The 19,619-nt window shown below is 34.7% G+C and overlaps 2 protein-coding genes across 2 annotated transcripts in view; one reads left to right on the top strand and one right to left on the bottom strand.

Annotated features, from left to right (window-relative positions):
• The window catches only part of LOC143071144 (phosphatidylinositol 3-kinase catalytic subunit type 3-like), a 34,052-nt gene extending 23,665 nt beyond the window's left edge, over positions 1–10,387 (top strand). The window contains exons 4-8 of the mRNA XM_076245280.1: positions 5,764–5,838; positions 6,905–7,073; positions 7,251–7,341; positions 8,460–8,585; positions 9,754–10,387. Of these exons, the coding sequence (XP_076101395.1) occupies positions 5,764–5,838; positions 6,905–7,073; positions 7,251–7,341; positions 8,460–8,585; positions 9,754–9,768 (476 nt within the window). The 3' untranslated portion in view covers positions 9,769–10,387. The remainder of the gene's footprint in view (positions 1–5,763; positions 5,839–6,904; positions 7,074–7,250; positions 7,342–8,459; positions 8,586–9,753) is intronic.
• Positions 1–19,619, bottom strand: part of LOC143071139 (uncharacterized) — a 90,977-nt gene that overhangs the window by 62,668 nt on the left and 8,690 nt on the right. The window contains exon 3 of the mRNA XM_076245274.1: positions 16,845–16,911. Within this exon, the coding sequence (XP_076101389.1) occupies positions 16,845–16,911 (67 nt within the window). The remainder of the gene's footprint in view (positions 1–16,844; positions 16,912–19,619) is intronic.

The following is a 19,619-nucleotide window of genomic DNA, read 5'->3' on the forward strand; positions in this document are numbered from 1 at the left end:
GTCAGTAGTAGAACTACTTAGACCACTTGGCCACCGAGGTCCCTCAATCTATAAGTTTGTCAGTAGTAGAACTACTTAGACCACTTGGCCACCGAGGTCCCTCAATTTATAAGTTTGTCAGTAATAGAACTACTTAGACCACTTGGCTTCCAAGGTCCCTCAATCTATAAGTTTGTCAGTAGTAGAACTACTTAGACCTCTTGGCCACCTTAGATAGGTCCCTCAATCTATAAGTTTGTCAGTAATAGAACTACTTAGACCACTTGGCCATCGAGGTCCCTCAATCTATAAGTTTGTCAGTAATAGAACTACTTAGACCACTTGGCCACCGAGGTCCCTCAATCTTTAAGTTTATCAGTAGTAGAACTACTTAGACCACTTGGCCACCGAGGTCCCTCAATCTATAAGTTTGTCAGTAGTAGAACTACTTAGACCACTTGGCCACCGAGGTCCCTCAATCTTTAAGTTTGTCAGTAGTAGAACTACTAAGACCACATGGCCACCGAGGTCCCTCAATCTATAAGTTTGTCAGTAGTAGAACTACTTATACCACTTGGCTTCCGAGGTCTATCAATCTATAAGTTTGTCAGTAGTAGAACTACTTAGACCACTTGGCCACCGAGGTCCCTCAATCTATAAGTTTGTCAGTAGTAGAACTACTTAGACCACATGGCCACCGGAGTCCCTCAATCTATAAGTTTGTCAGTAGTAGAACTACTTAGACCACTTGGCCACCGAGGTCCCTCAATCTATAAGTTTGTCAGTAGTAGAACTACTTAGACCACTTGGCCACCGAGGTCCCTCAATCTATAAGTTTGTCAGTAGTAGAACTACTTAGACCACTTGGCCACCGAGGTCCCTCAATCTTTAAGTTTGTCAGTAGTAGAACTACTTAGACCACATGGCCACCGAGGTCCCTCAATCTATAAGTTTGTCAGTAGTAGAACTACTTAGATCACTTGGCCACCGAGGTCCCTCAATCTATAAGTTTGTCAGTAGTAGAACTACTTATACCACTTGGCTTCCGAGGTCCCTCAATCTATAAGTTTGTCAGTAGTAGAACTACTTAGACCACTTGGCCACCGAGGTCCCTCAATCTATAAGTTTGTCAGTAGTAGAACTACTTAGACCACATGGCCACCGGAGTCCCTCAATCTATAAGTTTGTCAGTAGTAGAACTACTTAGACCACTTGGCCACCGAGGTCCCTCAATCTATAAGTTTGTCAGTAGTAGAACTACTTAGACCACTTGGCCACCGAGGTCCCTCAATCTATAAGTTTGTCAGTAGTAGAACTACTTAGACCACTTCGCCACCGAGGTCCCTCAATCTATAAGTTTGTCAGTAGTAGAACTACTTAGACCACTTGGCCACCGAGGTCCCTCAATCTATGAGTTTGTCAGTAGTAGAACTACTTAGACCACTTGGCCACCGAGGTCCCTCAATCTTTAAGTTTGTCAGTAGTAGAACTTCTTAGACCACATGGCAATCGAGGTCCCTCAATCTATAAGTTTGTCAGTAGTAGAACTACGTATACCACTTGGCTTCCGAGGTCTATCAATCTGTAAGTTTGTCAGTAGTAGAACTACTTAGACCACTTGGCCACCGAGGTCCCTCAATCTATAAGTTTGTCAGTGGTAGAACTACATAGACCACATGGCCACCGAAGTCCCTCAATCTATAAGTTTGTCAGTAGTAGAACTACTTAGACCACTTGGCCACCGAGGTCTCTCAATCTATAAGTTTGTCAGTAGTAGAACTACTTAGACCACTTGGCCACCGAGGTCCCTCAATCTATAAGTTTGTCAGTAGTAGAACTACTTAGACCACTTGGCCACCGAGGTCCCTCAATCTATAAGTTTGTCAGTAGTAGAACTACTTAGACCACTTGGCTTCCGAGGTCCGTCAATCTATAAGTTTGTCAGTAGTAGAACTACTTAGACCACTTGGCCACCGAGGTCCCTCAATCTATAAGTTTGTCAGTAGTAGAACTACTTAGACCACTTGGCCACCGAGGTCCCTCAATCTATAAGTTTGTCAGTAGTAGAACTACTTAGACCACTTGGCCACCGAGGTCCCTCAATCTATAAGTTTGTCAGTAGTAGAACTACTTAGACCACTTGGCCACCTTTGATAGGTCCCTCAATCTATAAGTTTGTCAGTAATAGAACTACTTAGACCACTTGGCCATCGAGGTCCCTCAATCTATAAGTTTGTCAGTAGTAGAACTACTTAGACCACTTGGCCACCGAGGTCCCTCAATCTTTAAGTTTATCAGTAGTAGAACTACTTAGACCACTTGGCCACCGAGGTCCCTCAATCTATAAGTTTGTCAGTAGTAGAACTACTTAGACCACTTGGCCACCGAGGTCCCTCAATCTTTAAGTTTGTCAGTAGTAGAACTACTTAGACCACATGGCCACCGAGGTCCCTCAATCTATAAGTTTGTCAGTAGTAGAACTACTTATACCACTTGGCTTCCGAGGTCTATCAATCTATAAGTTTGTCAGTAGTAGAACTACTTAGACCACTTGGCCACCGAGGTCCCTCAATCTATAAGTTTGTCAGTAGTAGAACTACTTAGACCACATGGCCACCGAAGTCCCTCAATCTATAAGTTTGTCAGTAGTAGAACTACTTAGACCACTTGGCCACCGAGGTCCCTCAATCTATAAGTTTGTCAGTAGTAGAACTACTTAGACCACATGGCCACCGAGGTCCCTCAATCTATAAGTTTGTCAGTAGTAGAACTACTTAGACCACTTCGCCACCGAGGTCCCTCAATCTATAAGTTTGTCAGTAGTAGAACTACTTAGACCACTTGGCCACCGAGGTCCCTCAATCTTTAAGTTTGTCAGTAGTAGAACTATCTTAGACCACATGGCAATCGAGGTCCCTCAATCTATAAGTTTGTCAGTAGTAGAACTACTTATACCACTTGGCTTCCGAGGTCTATCAATCTATAAGTTTGTTAGTAGTAGAACTACTTAGACCACTTGGCCACCGAGGTCCCTCAATCTATAAGTTTGTCAGTGGTAGAACTACATAGACCACATGGCCACCGAAGTCCTTCAATCTATAAGTTTGTCAGTAGTAGAACTACTTAGACCACTTGGCCACCGAGGTCTCTCAATCTATAAGTTTGTCAGTAGTAGAACTACTTAGACCACTTGGCCACCGAGGTCCCTCAATCTATAAGTTTGTCAGTAGTAGAACTACTTAGACCACTTGGCCACCGAGGTCCCTCAATCTATAAGTTTGTCAGTAGTAGAACTACTTAGACCACTTGGCCACCGAGGTCCCTCAATCTATAAGTTTGTCAGTAGTAGAACTACTTAGACCACTTGGCCACCGAGGTCCCTCAATCTATAAGTTTGTCAGTAGTAGAACTACTTAGACCACTTGGCCACCGAGGTCCCTCAATCTATAAGTTTGTCAGTGGTAGAACTACTTAGACCACTTGGCCACCGAGGTCCCTCAATCTTTAAGTTTGTCAGTAGTAGAACTACATAGACCACTTGGCCACCGAGGTCCCTCAATCTATAAGTTTGTCAGTAGTAGAACTACTTAGACCACTTGGCCACCGAGGTCCCTCAATCTATAAGTTTGTCAGTAGTAGAACTACTTAGACCACTTGGCCACCGAGGTCCCTCAATCTATAAGTTTGTCAGTAGTAGAACTACTTAGACCACTTGGCCACCGAGGTCCCTCAATCTATAAGTTTGTCAGTAGTAGAACTACTTAGACCACTTGGTCACCGAGGTCCCTCAATCTATAAGTTTGTCAGTAGTAGAACTACTTAGACCACTTGGCCACCGAGGTCCCTCAATCTTTAAGTTTGTCAGTAGTAGAACTACTTAGACCACTTGGCCACCGAAGTCCCTCAATCTATAAGTTTGTCAGTAATAGAACTACTTAGATCACTTGGCCACTGAGGTCCCTCAGTCTATAAGTTTGTCAGTAGTAGAACTACTTAGACCACTTGGCCACCGAGGTCCCTCAATCTTTAAGTTTGTCAGTAGTAGAACTACTTAGACCACTTGGCCATCGAGGTCCCTCAATCTATAAGTTTGTCAGTAGTAGAACTTCTTAGACCACTTGGCCATCGAGGTCCCTCAATCTATAAGTTTGTCAGTAGTAGAACTACTTATACCACTTGGCCACCGAGGTCCCTCAATCTTTAAGTTTGTCAGTAGTAGAACTACTTAGACCACTTGGCCACCGAGGTCCCTCAATCTATAAGTTTGTCAGTAGTAGAACTACTTAGACCACTTGGCCACCGAGGTCCCTCAATCTTTAAGTTTGTCAGTAGTAGAACTACTTATACCACTTGGCTTCCGAGGTCCCTCAATCTATAAGTTTGTCAGTAGTAGAACTACTTAGACCACTTGGCCACCGAGGTCCCTCAATCTATAAGTTTGTCAGTAGTAGAACTACATAGACCACTTGGCCACCGAGGTCCCTCAATCTATAAGTTTGTCAGTAGTAGAACTACTTAGATCACTTGGCCACTGAGGTCCCTCAATCTATAAGTTTGTCAGTAGTAGAACTACTTATACCACTTGGCTACCGAGGTCCCTCAATCTTTAAGTTTGTCAGTAGTAGAACTACTTAGACCACTTGGCTTCCGAGGTCCGTCAATCTATAAGTTTGTCAGTAGTAGAACTACTTAGACCATATGGCCACCGAGGTCCCTCCATCTATAAGTTTGTCAGTAGTAGAACTACTTAGACCACTTGGCCACCGAGGTCCCTCAATCTATAAGTTTGTCAGTAGTAGAACTACTTAGACCACTTGGCTTCCGAGGTCCGTCAATCTATAAGTTTGTCAACTACATAGACCACTTGGCTACCGAGGTCCGTCAATCTATAAGTTTGTCAGTAATAGAACTACTTAGACCACTTGGCTTCCGAGGTCTATCAATCTATAAGTTTGTCAGTAGTAGAACTACTTAGACCACTTGGCCACCGAGGTCCCTCAATCTATAAGTTTGTCAGTAGTAGAACTACTTAGACCACTTGGCTTCAGAGGTCCCTCAATCTATAAGTTTGTCAGTAGTAGAACTACTTAGACCACACGGCCACCGAAGTCCCTCAATCTATAAGTTTGTCAGTAGTAGAACTACTTAGACCACTTGGCCACCGAGGTCCCTCAATCTTTAAGTTTGTCAGTAGAATCTGTATTTAAACCTATTAATTATTTGGTTCTTAACTCTTGGTTAATCTGGAAGACCTGAGAACTAGCATTTTAGACAGCTATAAGATTAATATTACCAAAATGTTCATACACACTTGTATTAACTTAGTACAAGACGCACAAAATAATATACTTCCCACTGCTTCTTTGGATTCAATTATCATGATTATTTTCTTGGGATTTATCATTAACAAAAAAATGCAATTTGTCGATATTTGATTTTGTGGTTTTGACAATCTCTGCATACAAGGCATATAGAAAATTTTATTTCATGTTACACATGTACCCACAAAACCCACAAAATATAAAATCTTTGTTGGAAATCACATAGTAACATCTGTAAATGTAAGAGAAGAACAGATTTTTTTCTGTCTCAACTAGGATCAGGTTTAGAGAATAGCAATATGTTCATGAGAGATAAAATTTTGTATGGGAAAAGAAGATGATTGGTGACATATGTAGTTGCACTGAACTATAAAATGAACTATGATTACTCCTTGAGAGTAGATGTTATCTAGGTTTAAATGTGTTGTTATTTATAATTTTTAAAACTAATTCTTTATTACAGCTGGATACTGTGTGGTGACATATCTACTAGGTGTTGGTGACAGACATTTAGATAATTTACTTCTGACAAAAAATGGTTAGTAAACACAACTTCTCAGGATTACAAAATAGGATGAAAAGAAAACATTGGATATATAGGGATTTGAGAACAATACTTCGTATTTAAGGTTTTCTTCTTTTTTTTATATGTTTATTCAATGATCTGATGAATTATAACAGTATAATGTAATGTTGAATACCAATGTTTCTACACAATTGTTTTTGATGAAGTTCATTTATATATGTCCAGAAATGTTCTGGTCTTTATTGTGTTGCTGGGTTGCTGTCTTATTGGGATATTGTGACTTATTATTATTGAAATAAAACAAAAAACATTACAAATTAGAATGATCCTGTTAGTGCTAATTTTGGCCTAGAATTCAAAATAAATGAGCTGCAAGTTTTTTTTAACATTTTTAAAACCCTTGAAAGACTATCTCAGTTGATTCAATTAGTTTATGCAAAAGATTTGAACTGATTTGGTTATTAGAGACACTCAAATCCAAGCTTAGATATGAAAAATATATCAAATAGGTCATAAAACGACACTGTTCAGATTGTTTTTTGTCTATAGTTTATTTGGCTGCATTTGTGTTCAGTTTCAACCTTATCATATGTTATGTATTATCAACAAAATAGAACATACATTTAAGTCAAAAACAGTCAATTAATGATGCTAGTACCTGATTTATGTGTATTGTAATGTAAAAAACAGCCCATATTTATGTAAAAAAATATTCTACTTTCCAGTTAATAGTTCAAATTTAAAGAAATACTATATTTTTGGTCCAAAAATGGGTCTTACTTTACAGGCTTACTATTTTGAACAAGTAAATCCTGGAGTTGTTAAATGTTGGAAAATACATTAGCACTCTTTTTAGATAGCTCTTAGAATAATGTGTTTGAATTGACTGTTACAAGGAAATGCTATGTTCAAAGTATTTCAGTTTTTGTGTCAAAAGATAATGAAACAATCAAAAATCAGAAATGAATCCACTATAATAATTATCTTTGACCATTTCTTTTATTTCCAAAAAATAATTTTGGTATAGATTTTTGGATATTATCAGACATGTTATATTTTATTGTTGCTTTTTTTTTAGGAAAATTATTCCATGTAGATTTTGGTTATATACTTGGACGTGATCCAAAGGTTCTTCCACCACCAATGAGACTCAGCAGAGAAATGGTAGATGCCATGGGCGGAACAAACTCTGATCATTTCCATGACTTCAAGAAACACTGCTACACTTCATTTCTTGCTCTAAGAAGGTAAATGTATATTTGTCCTTTTTAACTGCACCAGAATTTAATGAAGAAAATACTTTGTGACTTTAAGTTACCATAGTAATGATTGAAGAAAGATAGGAAGTAGTTGCATGTTTATACATTGCAGACATTAAAGAGACACAAAGTTTATGTTGATGTATGTTTGATATATATTTACAGGTCCGCCAATCTGATATTGAATTTGTTTGCCCTGGTTGTAGATGCCAGCATTCCTGATATTGCACTAGAGCCTGATAAAACGGTGAAAAAGGTAATGCACTTATGTTTACAAAGATATCTGAAGCATAAGTAATTTCTTGTTTGAAATTATGTGGCTACCTCCAGCTAGATATGACATTCGTCTACTTGAATATCCAGTGTTTGTAATCTAAACATATCTTATATTTTTATTTAAGCAATTAGAAATGAAAAATATCACATGATACACTAAAGAATCTTATTGTGTAATGATAGTATTGTTACCTGTGTATGAACATGTATGTTTAGATAATATGATTTTCTACACATTAATATCGTAAAATATCAGCTGCGATCCTCAATGTGAACATTTATGGCGAGTGAGCTTCACATTGTGTGGAGTGGCTGATAATTTAGGATATATATACAAAGAAAACCCAATTATCTGTGTAGCCTTCTATTACTAGTCTTTTCCTCTTCCCTGAGACACTTTTACGTTTGACGAAAGCAAGCTTGATAACTTCTCCTCAGACATTGTGACACCACTGATATTGCCTGCTCTGGTCTCAAAGCTGTGATACAAGTATTACGGGGAAACTGAGCAGGGTGATTTCGGCAAAGGGGAGGACAGTAAAATTGAATAACATACCTGAAAGAGAGGCGGATAATACCAAAGTGATAGCAAAATGAAAACATTACCAATACCTTGGCAACATTGAAAATAACCTAATGAGAACCTCAGTCTTTATAACACTACATAGAAAACTGAGTTACATGAATCCGATCAAAACTGATGGTGATCTCATGTGCTCTGGAAGGGGGAGATGATCCTGTTCCTAATGTGAGACTGTTGTAAATGACATGTTGTTTTTCATATGGGATAGAACACCAGAATACTATAAAAAAAAAACAGAGGAGAAAGACACAATCACATAACATAAATGAAAATGTTGTTTATTATTATGAAAATTAATTTAAAAAAGAAGCAACAGGATAGAAGAAGTATGAAAACTTTGAGGTCAGAGAATAATGAACAGCCCAATTATGTTGCAGTAAAACAGCTATAAGTGTCATCATCTTTTCTTGATACTTACGTTTATTTTATTTTTATGTTATTTTTTTTTACCTTGTTTTCATGAAAGTTTGTTGCAAAAGATTTAATATTGACTACTTTATGTAATAATTTCTTAGGTACAAGATAAATTTGTTCTCCATTTGAATGATGAAGAAGCTGTACACTACATGCAGAACTTGATTGAAATCAGTGTAACTGCTATGATGGCTGCTGTGTTTGAAAATCTCCATAAAATGGCTCAGGTATAAAAATTTAAGGATGAAACAAGAAAGACAAATAAATCATATCCTGTTTGTACAATCCTTCAATATTATTTTGTTTTTATTTATTAAGCGCAAATAACACATTGTTTATGTATGGAATATAATTTGAACATCGTACAAAATAGGCTTTGTGCTCAGTAACTGTAAAAATTTGATTTGTATATCTTCTTTTTGATTAAATAGAACAAACTTTTAAATAGTAAATATCAAAAGTGAAAATTCTTAGTGTAAAAGAGGGATTAAAGATACCAGAGGACAGTCAACCTTGTAAATCGAAAATAAACTGACAATGTCATGGCTAAAAATGAAAAGGACAAACAGACAAACAATAGTACACATGACACAACATAGAAAACTAAAGAATAAACAACACGAACCCCACCAAAAACTAGGGGTGATCTCAGGTGTTCCGGAAGGGTAAGTTAACATTCAACATTAATTCATTCAAACTCTAAAAATTTGAATAATGACAAATTCTATCTGTTGATTCATTAAGTTTAGGGTTTACTCAGTTTTTGTTCCAAAATTAGTCATGATTATGTCCAATATGCCTTAGAGTCCAGAAGTAATCAAAGTAAAGGATAATTTAAATGAGTAGTAACTACTATAGGATCATCACAGATTTGTACTGGAAAGCTGTATCAAGATTCTGACTTAATCCGTCATATCTCAATTGTAAACATTCTTGACTAGTTTTCTTGTATTTGATACGTTTACCTCAGTTTTAGTTTGTAACCCGGATTTGTTTTTTCTCTATCAATATATGAATTTCGAACAGCGGTATACTACTGTTGCCTTTATTTAAGCACCTATGACGTAGGAAGAGGTCTATTTATATTGAGGCCTTAGTTACTAAAATGTGTTTCACTAGACAATATTTCTGCATAAAAAATCCTTCCAAAAATGTAAAAAGACAAATGAATGCTAGATATCGACTGCAGTTAACTATGTAACATACCTTTGATATCAGGAGCTTGTGGGGATTAGTATGTGAATATGTGAACTTGATCACAAACATGTCTTAAATGCTGATTGCTAACGATGCATATATTTTATTCATGTAAGACAAAATAAAATATTGCTAAAAAAACACCAAAGATAAATGTAGTTAACTTATTTCATTACAACTGTAATTTTTATTTTTCAGTATTGGAGGAAATGAAACCATCTGGTTCTATACGAGAACTTTAATAAAGAGAAACACTTCAGAATTTTGCAGTGACCAAACACATCAAAGCTTTTTTCTGTTCATGAATACTTTTAACTTTTGTTTTATGACTGATTTGTATATCCATAAAGACAATTATACAAACTATGTTTATATATAATTTTTGTACTTTATTTGTTTCTTGTTTTGATGTGCAATATTTTAATATTAAATGCTATTTCATGGTTTAAACTATCATAAAATTGAGAAAGGAAATGGGGAATGTGTCAAAGCGACAACAACCCGACCATATAACAGACAACAGCCGAAGGCCATCAATGGGTCTTCAATGTAGCGAGAATTCCCACACCTGTAGGTGTCCTTCAGCTGGCCCCTAAAATATGTATACTAGTACAGTGATAATGGACGTCATACTAAACTCCGAATTATACACAAGAAACTAAAATTAAAAATCATACAAGACTAACAAAGGCCAGAGGCTCCTGACTTGGGACTGGCGCAAAATTGTCTATTACATATATTATTTATACAAAGCATTTTGTGTATGTTTATATAATTTGTCACAAACTTACTCTTCAGAGTTTATATGACAATAAATAAATATTTGAATTAATGGCATAGGTTTTCATTCAAGAAATTCCAGAAAGAAAAGAATTTATATCATATTTGTTTTAAGTAACGGTATGGCCTTCATAACCGCATAGTTAGCTATAAAAGGCCCCAAATTAACAAATGAAAAACAAATCAAACTGAGAAAACTAACAGTTTTGGACTATTTGCAAAAAAGGGGGATCAATAGGCAACAGCATAGTGCATTGCAAAAAAGCAAAAAAAGGGATAAACACAGAAATTAACAACTTTAAGTAACCGTATGGCCTTCATAACCACATAGTCAGCTATAAAAGGCCCAAAATTAACAAATGAAAAACAAATCAAACTGAGAAAACTAACAGTTTTGGATTATTTGCCAAAAAAAGGGGGATCAATAGGCAACAGCATAGTGCATTTTTTTTTTTGGGGGGGGGGGGGGGGGGTTAATTCACAACCAACATCATAGTGAATTGCACAACAGAAAAAAAAATATAAATATATAAATACAAATCATAACCAATTCTAAGTTCTTTGACTACAGTTATTCTGTGTCAGAAACCTATTATGTGTCAAATATTTAATTACAATCCAAATTTATACCTGTATCAAGAGTAAATATCGTGTCCATTTTTTGTCCCAACTGTTCAGGGTTGGACCTCTGTGGTCGTATCTAGCTGCACACGGCGAAGCAATTTATTGGCTTATATCTTTGAAACTAAAGCAAATGTATTACAATTGCATTATTTCATGCATCAATTTTAAATAAAAATATCAGGTGAGCGACACAGGCTCCAGGAGCCACTAGTTAAGAAGAATTTACCCCAATGATGATTGTGGCCAAGAAGTTCAAGAGGACATTTTTTTGTAAAAGTTAACAGGCGACGGACGACGACGCATGAATGATGCCAAGTGATAAGAAAAGCTCACTTAGCCTTAAAACCTTACTGCAAGATCCTGAGGTAACCAAAAATAAACTTTGCTAGTTTTGATGACTTGCCTCTACCCTTAGATCCTAATGTTAAAGTGAATGGTATCTGTGTTAAAAAGGCTACACTGTTAAAGGTGAGAACATATATAAATCTAAATGTGTAAACCAGAGTTGGCAAAGTATACCTAGTCCTCAATGGTCTTCAACTTTGCACTTTATTTGTCCTTTTGATGTGAGCGTCACTGTTAAGTGTTTTAAAAAACGCTTGATTTTATTCTTGGAAAGGGATTTTTCAGCGAACTTTAGACGTAATGATTTGTCTATTTGAAAAGTCGAAATGTCTATTCTTTTGTCAACCTTTATTTTATTGTAAACAGATATATCATGTTAAGGAGGGGTATTTGCGAAAAATACCAGCCGAGAGACTGTTTAATTTCGCGAGCCGTAAGGCGAAGGAAATTCATTCTCAAGACTGGTATTTTTTCGCAAATACCTCTCAAGAACATGCTATATCTGTTTAATTACACCGAATGTTAATGCTCAAAAACGCATTGATGATCGTGACGTTACAAGCGTCCAGTCGGATAGAGTATTTTTTGGCAAATACCACGGCAGAGAGGGTAAAAAAGGCATATCCTTTTAGCAAATACCCCGGCGGTGTTAAAAAACGGACGATATTCATTTTATATCAGTAAATTGGTGAAAAATACACTGCCTATAAACCAATCAAAATCCAGGATTCTTACATAAGGTTTAATTATAGTAATAAATCACTATTTAAGACCTTTCGGTTAATGGTTCATATAATGGTTTATTACTACAATAATGTATTTATATGTTCCCTATTTGGAATTTTGAAACTGAAACGTTTATTTTGTTAAGTTGCTATCTCATCTACTTTTCCCTATCGACCATCATTGCTCAAGATACAGATCATGAACAAGTTAAAAGTAAAAACACAAAAATACTGAACTCCGAGGAAAATTCAAAAAGGAAAATCCAAAATCAAAAGTCCAAACACATCAAACGAATGGATAACAACTGTCATATTCCTGACTTGGTACAGGCATTCTCTAATGTAGAAAATGGTGGAATGAACCTGGTTTTATAGCTAGCTAAACCTCTCACTTGTATGATAGTCGTATCAAATTCCCATACATTGTCAACGATGCATGAACAAAACAAACATACTCAAAGAGGTACCTATAGATAATTGTACTTTTGCAGTAATTCAAAATTAGTACCTTACTGATTTCATTTTGTTTATTGCAAGGAGAACCTTCCAATAATGACTGATGTTTGAGCTTGATATTGTCTACAAGTAACAACTCTTGCCGTAGTTTATAAACAAAAATGAATAAAATATGTATATATCACAATTAAAAGCCTGCTATATTAAAGTATTTTTGAAGATTTTCTGCAGACTTGCAGGGTTAAACAGATGGTGGATCAATTAGTAAATTAGAAAAAACTTCTATCTTTGGTAAAGTAATACCCACCAATTATAAGGATAAAAACCAGCAGACTTAAAACACTTAATGAATGTAAAAGAGAAGTGTAGGGCCAAAATATCAAAATCCTGAAATCTAGCAAATTTCTGAAAATTTATAGCCTATGCTTGACTTGTGATATTGTATTTTTAATTCTTGCAATACCGTAATGAAACACATACATACCTTAATGATCTGAATACATATACTTTCTTTGCTCTTGATCTACTACCCTTGTCCAATTAATTTAACGTCCTGTATACAATTTACTATGATATTGTACAGAGTATTGTGTAAAACAGATTTAGAAAAAAGTAATATGATATTGTACAGAGTATTGTGTAAAACAGATTTATACATCTATTAGAAAGAACTAATATGATATTGGTTGCTGAAATGTGGAATGTTGTAAAAGAAAACAAGATATCTGTACTTAATACTTATAAAATTAGTGGTAATCTAATTCAGTTACCAGTTAAGATAAAATATGAATATAGCTTGTTTATCCTCTCACAAGACCTCTCACTTTCACTCTAATCCGTTTCAGAAACTAGTTAATTGGGATGGAACAAAATAATTAACAATGTTATTGAATGTTTAATCCTAGTAACAGTATTCATTAAACACTGTCATTTAGTCATCATCAGTAATGATCAGCTTCCGTTGTACAGAATTACAACTTATTCCATCACTCCACTCCAGTGATTTCATTCCCTTTGTAGTTACTTTTTTATACTTCTTTCCTTCATATGACGCATGCAGTACTGATCTATCCCCACATATCACATATATACTCCCATCTTGTAGTGTGGTCATACCACATGGCTTTGATAGTAACTTTATTTTGAACCTCTTGTTAGCAGAGAAACTGTAATGGTACAGGTAATACTTTATTTTCAAAATCTACATAATGTAACAACTTAAAGGGGCACTAGCTACGAGATATATAAAAATAATAGAATAATTTATTTTGTTCAATCATTAATGAAAGTAAAATAGTAAAACAATAATTTGCTTTTATCAGCTAAAATAGTTCAATTTTGTCAAATTAGGCTAATAAACCTTGATAAAGAATTATCCACTTGCAAATAAATAATTCGACCTCATGAAATTCGATTTCATGTGAACTCCAATTTACCCCGTAGAAAGTGATAGAATAACGCATGCATTGTCCGTGTACGGTTATTTAAAGGAAAAGAATGTCAACATTGAAAGTTAAACTAAGGTAAATAATTTGATTGACTAATTCGATCCACAAAAAATCTTTCTTATAAAGGTAAAAACGACGATAAACAAAAATTTTTGCTTATAAAACAAAATTTAACAGACCTATAAAATCCAATGGCACGAGTTACTTAATCTATTTATATCTGTGTTTATGTTTACATCGTTTATATGGTCATAGAAGGTCAGCTCGATAGTTAATTAGATGGCGTCTTGGCTGAAATTCTTACGAAACGAAGCTACATCTTATTGAGACCATCTCCTGTAAATTGTTTATCTAATACTTCTGATAGTTTGGAAAAATGTTTTACATTTTTATAAATACAATATGAGAATTTGAGTCAAATCGGTGAACATGAATTAGGCAGCTAGTGCCCCTTTAAAGTCGATTTTATGTTCTCTTTAATTACGGTTTTCTTTTGCCCTTTCATTTACTTTTTCTTACAAACCATGAGTTCTTTAGCTACATATTGTATATTGAACAATGTAAATAAGTTTTCAATAATAATTTTGTTTGAATGCCTTTAGGAAAATTAAACTCATTCTAATTGGTATACTACTGTTGCCTTTAATTAGGCGGGTAATTTTAGATTTATTTCAATTCTTGTATAAATCAGCACTCCTCAAACAAAGTAAATGAGACTCCATTTGCAATTATCAGTTTCTTTTGAACCTGATTATAGTTAATTCCACGAATCAACCTCAGTGATGTTAGCCCTTCTGTAGTAACTTGTTTATACTTCCTTCCATCAGATGACACATATTGTACTGATTTATCAAGACATACCACATACACACTGCCATCTTGTAGTATCGTTGTATTACAAGGCTTTGATGGTAACTTCACTTTAGAAATCTTGTTATTAGAGTGACTGTAATGGTACAGGTAATGACTATCATATGTGCAAACTATGCCATCACCAGAACCACACAGTGTGACAGGATTACAATCACCAGTATCAATGGTCTTCTCCAAATTCTCTGTCTGAGGATCTATGATCAACAGTCTTACCGTACAGCCTACTACTAACTTGTTGTTAATAGTTGTGATGCCAACGCATTCTGTAGATAACTGAATTGATTTCACTTTCTGTTTATTGTGTATGTCCCATATGTCTATAATGCTACAATGAAATAGAGTAACAGCTACAGTAGAGTTGTTTACCACAGTAATATCCCATGGTCGACCCTGTAGTTGTATTGTACCAACATGTAAATAATCTGTATTATAAATCGTCATTGCTGAACTTTCCATTTGTATATTAACCACATAACCATCATCTATTATCACAGCTTCGTGTAATGCAAAACTTTCACTGGTAAATACTGCAGGAAATTGATGAATTTCTTTCAAGATGTTTGTTTTCAAATGGAGTAATTCTATTATAAGATTGATCGGGAAGAAAATATTATTGGTTTCATTGCTTTTTGATTCGAGCGTCACTGATGAGTCTTTTGTAGACGAACCTCGCGTCTGGCGTAAAATAAAATTGTATTCCTTTTATCTATGATGAGTTTATTTAAATCCCGAATATAAATTATATATTTAAATTTGACCCGACATACTAAATCAGTAAAAGATTTTCTTAACTGCATGTACACCAAATGCATGTATAAAACCAAAAATAGCTACTCAGTTGTTTTCAGTTTCAACTTTCAGACTGTTATCTTATGCAATTGGGATTTATTTTATTTTATTTCACTTCTTAATGACACTGCTTCTGAAAATGTGAATTGTTTTCTACCTTGGAGTATCTATATATATATTAAGATTTTACAGTGTTCTCTCAAGGGAATTCACTTTTTTAAGATTAATGTAATCTGAATCATTGGAAAAAAGTCACAACTTGAGAGCAAGTAGGATAAATAAGCTTATGCATTCAACTTGTTTTTGTGGCTTTTAGTGTGATAAAAAAATGATCATTACATGTTTGATTTATTATGAAGATGATCCAACTGTTTAAATGGGAATTATATCATAGTAAATGAAATAAAATGTGGCTATAGTCAAATCTAATGATCAATTGAAAAATATTCAAAAAAAATCATAAAGTGACATTTTTGAATGTGTTATTAAAAATAATTTTCATAGAATGCTGGATCTTATTTGTTTAATTGGGACATATATTATGGGAAATGAAATATAAAACTACGTACTGTTGATATAGTGAAATCAAATGATATCGGTGGCACATCTTTAGCCACAAAGTGAGTTCCTATCGGAAATTGCATTGTCTATATTTAATGAAGTGCAACCTGCAGCTAGCTTTGAAATGTCTTAGGGATTATATATTTGTAAACTCTTACAATACAAACAGGTCTATTCAAATGTCTCAATTGTGTTGACAATTTTACAATCTGGTTAAACAATATGTAAAGGTAAGTAGCAACACCTATAGTCGAGTCACATTAAAAAAAGGAAATTTGAATGAATTAATAGAACTAACTGTAACCTAATTAATTACTCACATTTGTAAGAAAAAACAAAGAATCATTTGTATAATTTAAATTCATTTACAGTGTAAACCAACCGAATTTGTAAGATTAGATTTTGTTGGTTCTGGTTTTTTTAGATGTACTTCGAACACTTTAAAAAAAAAACCCTTGTTCCTCCATATTATTGATATTTTAATAAACAGTATGACTTTTCCTCGTCTGAAATTGTGTAAACTTCAAAGAATAATGTTAAAGCATCAAATCAATGTATTTAATTTATTTCATGTCATTTAATTATATCATTAAATATAAATTAAAATAACAAAAATACCGAACTGCGGGGAAAAGTCAAAACGGAAAGTCCCTTATCAGATGGCATTATCAAAAGAGACAACACTCACTGTGAACATCGGAATTTTCGCTTTGGCATGTACAAGTAACTCCCTTTTCAGCATAATATAGTAATTTCTGAAAATTAAATGACAAAAATAAATGTATTAGGCATAACAATTGCATTGTAATCTAAAGGCAACTCAACTATTTAATAGTTATAAATGTTATATTTAAAAGTAGTTCCTAAATAGATATAGGAAGATGTGGCATGAGTGCCAATGAGACAACTCTCCATCCAAATAACCATTTATAAAAGTAAACCATTATAGATCAAGGTACGGCCTTCAACACGGAGTCTTGACTCACACCAAACAGCAAGCTATAAAGGGCTTCAAAAATTAATAAAGTAAAACCTAAATGCCTTTATTTTGTTTTAATGTAAGGGGTGAATATGTCACCATTGAAATCCCGAAAAGTAGAATTCTTGTGAGGTACACATTCGAACGTTGTTTTTGTATGTTTTAAAAATTGACGATAACGTTGCATTTTGCATTATGAGTAGTCAACCAATTTAACAATCCGTGTGAAAGAGTTTGGCTTAATTTCTAGGCGTATTTTAATCTTTAGTTGCTTTTAAGATCGTTTAAGTAAATTGAGAAAAAAAAGTAAAATTAAAAAAATACTAGGAAAATTCAATTGGAAAGTCCCTAATCACATGGCAAAATCAAGTGACAAAACACATCAAGCGAAATTAGATAAAATTCTGCGAATATTCATGAATAATCTTAGATAATTCACGTCATGGAAAAACATCACGTCATACTTATGAACACCTTCAAGTTGAAGTTTTACTCCGTTAAATGTACCGGATTTTAGAAAGTTTGTAAGGAGTCTAAACCCTTAGTTACTAGTATTACATGTCAACTGTGCATTGATGGAAAATAGAAGAAATTTAACAAAAAATTGTTAATTAAGAACGGTGAATGCTTGGCTTAAGAATAAGAAATATTTAACACATTTTGTTCTATGAGTTCTTGATGTGTAATCCGGGGTGCTTACTCACCATTTTTTTATAAATAGTCCAAAGCACTGTTTTTCAGTTTGTGAGTTAAAATTTGTTGAATAATTAGGGCCTTGCATCGAGGATGCAGGAGCCTGTATGGTTTTTCAATTTTTCCGTATGTCTGCCTGTACATTTGTCAATAATTATTAATAGCACAAAAACTCCAAAAGTATAGGAAGCAGGCCAATTAAATTGTGCACAGTTGTTATGTAGATGTGCATATCATATTTTGTTGAAATTCACCTCACTAATACAAAGACATATCATTTGACAAGGATGAGATTCTGGCAAATCATAAGTCTTTCATGGCTTCAATGGACATTACATTGAACACCGAATCGGGGGACTTATCTTGTTTGTATTTGATACCTAAGCTTCACAAAATCCGTACAAACAACGGTACATTGCCGGCTCATCTGCATGTTCCACTACAGAATTGTCCATTAAATTGACTAAAAGTCTGTCCGCAGTGAAAGAGAGACTTCAAAAATACTGTGAAACTGTTTACTCGCGTGGTGGTATTAACCTTATGTGGGTTATTAAATATTCTAAAGAATTTCTAGATAATTTTAAATCTGTCTTTTTCTAAAATAAGTTCTATCAAAACTTTTGTTTTTTTAACCCTATATACCACCATTCCCCATATGAAATTGAAAAATAGCCTGTAAGAAATAATCTACAATGCTTTTTAACATAAAAATGGTAGCATACGCTATAAATTTATTTCTTTGGGATATCTTGAGGCAAATTTTGTTAAAAGTGAACAAAAGGGTAAAACATGCTACACAGAAGAACAAGTGATCAGTAAGCTGGAGCTTCTTATCGACAACATATTTGTTGAATTTGGAGGTAAACTTTTTCAACAAATTGTCGGCGTCCAATGAGAACGAACTGTGCCTCTCCTTGCCGACCATAACAGTTTCCCATTTTCAATTTAATATGCCGCCAAAGATGGGAGGTACTATTATCGTAGAGTGGTTGTTTCGGACACAAATTAAGGCTTAGTAAATAAGAACGTCTGCTTGCAATGATACTTGTATTGAACTCTGAAAAGCTAACGTCACAACAACGGTGACGTCGTGTACATAGTGAGTGGTAGCGGGAACACCTAATGTGCAATTCTTAACATTCTGGGGGCCCGCAAATGAATTTAATTACAATAAAATGAAAATAAATTATGAAAAAATTCACTTTGAATTACTGTCTCTGAAAACTTTGAATAGCTTTCACTGTCTTTGATAATGAGCACGAATGAAAATAAAACTATTTCACAGTCTGTAATAAAGCACGATCAGTTAACAGTCCATAAAATTAAACGATAGTCTCATTTGGTCCACATTTTTATCTTTTCTTTTGCATCGGTCTTCGGTCGTCAAGAGGGCAGTATTTGATCACGGTCCTATATATTCTTTTGTTGTCAGTTCTAGCGGATATAATAATTGCGGTTCCTTTTTAAGTCTTTTAATAACATTTTCTTTTCTCAATTTTGAAATCTCTTTGTTCACTGGTGAAGATGTGTGGTCATCTTTCCGGGATACAGCATCGAAATGTCTGTTGTTATGGTTACTTATACATGTCTTCTGATATGAATCTAATACTTGAAATACTTGCTTTCTCCCTGTCTTCTCGTCAATATGTTCAATATCAAATGATTCTGCCTTCCGTAACTTCTCCTGGTTGCGTTCTTTTGTCTTTGGTGATTTCCTTACATTCATTGTAGATGTTTTCTGATTACTGTAGCTTGGTGTACCGTGAAGTGGTCCTGATAATAGATAACCAA

The sequence above is a fragment of the Mytilus galloprovincialis genome, chromosome 4 (assembly GCF_965363235.1).
Source record: "Mytilus galloprovincialis chromosome 4, xbMytGall1.hap1.1, whole genome shotgun sequence".
NCBI classification, from domain to species: domain Eukaryota; kingdom Metazoa; phylum Mollusca; class Bivalvia; order Mytilida; family Mytilidae; genus Mytilus; species Mytilus galloprovincialis.